The sequence below is a fragment of the Apis dorsata genome, unplaced genomic scaffold (assembly GCF_000469605.1).
Source record: "Apis dorsata unplaced genomic scaffold, Apis dorsata 1.3 scaffold_797, whole genome shotgun sequence".
Classification (NCBI taxonomy): domain Eukaryota; kingdom Metazoa; phylum Arthropoda; class Insecta; order Hymenoptera; family Apidae; genus Apis; species Apis dorsata.
Window position 1 is genome coordinate 62,940 of NW_006263938.1, and position 3,527 is coordinate 66,466.

The following is a 3,527-nucleotide window of genomic DNA, read 5'->3' on the forward strand; positions in this document are numbered from 1 at the left end:
AATAATAATATCTACATAAATTTATAAATTTTTTGTTTTTAGTGGTATGACTAATTTGATATTTGGAGTCGGTATAGGATTGTTCCTTATTTTAGTTCTTTGGGCTTTAGCTCTATTGATATTTATTATTTCTTTAAGAATTGAAAAAAAAATTGGTATTATTGCTATATTTATAGTTAGTATATGCACCATCATTTTAATTACATTGCCAAGAGCATCAGGAAAACCTATTATAAGTAATAAAAAGGTAAATAATTTTTATAAAATTTTAATATATTTCTATTAATATTAATATTAATATTTATATATATAAAATAATTATTTCCTCATAGTTTTAGATGTAAAAAATATATTTTATTACAGATATATGATCATTTATTTATTTGGCGCATTTTATTACTCATTTTATTAATAATATCATCTATAATTGGTTTAATGGGATACATTAAATTTGTAATAACAGAATCTATCAGACCAATTCGAATTATTAATTGGGTTTTCTAAAAATTTATCGTAAGTATTATTTTATCATAATTGTTATAGTAATATAAAATAAATGTAAAAATTCATTAATTTTTTTTAATTTCTATATACTTTCAGAATTTATGATAGCAAAAATATGATAAACAAAAATATTTTTTATTAATTACGTAAAATATATATTAGAAAAAAAAGAATGTTTTAATCTTATTTATATTTAATATTTATTATTTATTTCTTTATTTAAATAACAATTTATAACACATAATAATTTAAAAAGTTATAAAATGTTGTGTAATACTATTAAACTTTCAAAAATTTTAGTAAGATATATTTCTTCATCATATCAAAAAAATAAACAATTTGAAATAAATAACAATAATGAATTTGTTAGTAAAGTAATGAATAGTTCTGTACCTGTTATTGTGAATTTTCATGCTGAATGGTGTGATCCTTGTAAAATTCTCACACCTAAATTAATAGAATTAATAGGCCCAATGGATAAATTAAATCTTGCCATTGTAAATTTAGAATCAAATCCAGAATTAGTACATATTTTTGAAGTGAAAGCTGTACCAGCTATTATAGCAATTTCAAGTGGATTGGTTGTAGATAAATTTGTGGGTTTAACTGATTTAGATATTATAGAAAATTTAATACAAAAACTTACTAATATATCTTTAAATTCTGAAAATAATAAAAAAGAAGTTTAATATTCATTATATGTATTATATAAAATCATCATAATAAATAAATAAACATATTTTTATAATTTATATTGTATTATATAATTCTGTTTTATGAATAATAATGTCACATAAATGTTTTTAGATGGTATTTTTAGATATTAATAATCACATATAAATACAAATCATAAAATTAGATGAAGAAATTTTATGAAATAAATTGTATTAAATTCTATTATATAATGTAACTATTATTAAATGAATTTTAAGAATAGATAATGAAATCAAGTTTGCAACTTCAGAGTTTCGATTGAGATTAATATTATAATTCTATTATAAGTAATAAATAGTAGGATAAGAACATGAAGTCATAATTTCAAAAAAGATAACATTTTTATTTATTATTTATAATAATATTTTTTTAATTATTTTACAAATTTTTAGTAATTTATTATAGGTACCAATAATTTTATAACATGATTATAAAATGATTTTTAAATTGATTGTGTATATTACATACAATATTTTATATTAATTAATATGAACAGTTTTTTTTAATCTATAATATTAACTCTACTTATTGAACTATTTCTAGTTTAAAATTAAAATATATTTCAAGGAACTTACTTTGCTTGCATAATTGCTATCGCTAAAATGTCTCTTATTAAAATATAATTAACGAGATTAATTATTGATTCAAGAAAATTTGTTTGAAGCACATTATGCAATAAAGTTAACAATTGTTTATTATCAAATAATGAATGCAAATCTAAGATAAAGCATAATTGATATAAGGATGACAAATAGTTATTTAATCTGACTTCTATTCTTATTTATTTTTGATTTTAAAGCAATTTTATGTATGAAATTACTATTGATTATAGATAGTAGGCCAAAGATTTAATAAAAAATGTAATTCATGTATTCCCTGATAAGAGAGATTTTTTTTTGTCCCTTGGCAGCAAGCGATATATAAATGTGTACCAACAATTAAAAGACTAGTTAAAATTTCTTTATCAGTCAAGTGTTTTCAAGAAACACTATGATAAGGCAATATTGTGATTTTTAGTTGTTTGCAAAATCTGTAATTTTTTGTTATATTTTTTTTTTTTATTTTATTTTGAGTAAAAGAGTATTTTATACTTTTGCAAACAACTTTTTTAATTATTAGTTAATTATTATATAAGTTTTAATGTATAAAATTAGGTAAAAACTTTCAATGAATCTCTTTTTTTAAAAGAAGAAATGATAATAGATTTATTTTTCGATTTTGGATAAATATTGTGGTGTATAAATATTCATTTGTAATAATTTTTATTATGATATTTAATTTGTTTTTATTATTTAATCAATTATTATATAATATATTCCAATGAAAATTATAAATTATTATATTCATTATATAGTTTAAATACACCACTATTATTATCCTTTTATACAATAAAGATATACAAAGAAAATGTTATGGAGTTACATTTAACACTGCTATTAATGCACCGATATGTTCTGTAGAGGCAAATTTATGGCCCCACAAAATTACACATTCAGTAAATACATTTGGACGCTTTAATCTTGCAGAAATGTTATGCATATTTACAACTTACCTATATCAAATAGTTTAAAAAAAATATAACAAAATGTAGAAAAACACGAATGATATATACAAATTTATTTTGATGTTACTTGCTGTTATTAAGCACATAGAAATTTTTAAAAAATAATAATTTTTATTCTTATAATTTAATTTATTTTTAAAGATTCTTATAAATAGTATTGTAATTAAAAAAAAACATATTTTATAACATTATTAAAAATTGCAACAACAATTATCATTTTTTTTTTTTAACTTTACATTATATTACTGATGCATTATATTTTGATTTAGATTTTCATTAGAATATAAATAATGAAAAATTAGTAAAATTTGAATTTTTTTTATATTAATAGAAATAATAAATTAATTATTATTAACAACAAGTAACATCTATTTTCATTCCTAGTAAATCAACTAATTATTATATGATACATAGTATAATACAACATGATACAATTTACTTTGCATTGAATAATTTGGCGACTGATATTAATTTTTTCTTCAATGTGCAAAAAATAATATAATTCTTTCATTATAATTGATAAAATATACATTTTTTTTTTAAAAGTTTTCAAATTCATTTTTCTAAAAATATATATTTTAAAAAAATTTCATCTATTAAAAAAAATCATTGCAATGAAAATATGGAAATGAATTAGAAAAGAAATATTAAGTGAATAATTTTAATAATTAAAAAAATCATAATCATATGAAAAGAAGAGTATTTTATAACTGTAGCTATATGTATATATATATATATATATATA

General features: G+C 18.1%; 1 protein-coding gene across 1 annotated transcript in view; it reads left to right on the top strand.

The window, feature by feature from the left end:
• LOC102670690 (thioredoxin, mitochondrial) overlaps window positions 1-1,256 on the top strand; it is a 1,936-nt gene extending 680 nt beyond the window's left edge. Inside the window, exons 2-4 of the mRNA XM_006622953.2 lie at window positions 43-247; window positions 364-513; window positions 601-1,256. Coding sequence (XP_006623016.2) covers window positions 768-1,193 — 426 coding nt within the window. The 5' untranslated portion in view covers window positions 43-247; window positions 364-513; window positions 601-767 and the 3' untranslated portion in view covers window positions 1,194-1,256. The remainder of the gene's footprint in view (window positions 1-42; window positions 248-363; window positions 514-600) is intronic.
• The last annotated feature ends 2,271 nt before the right edge of the window (window positions 1,257-3,527 follow it).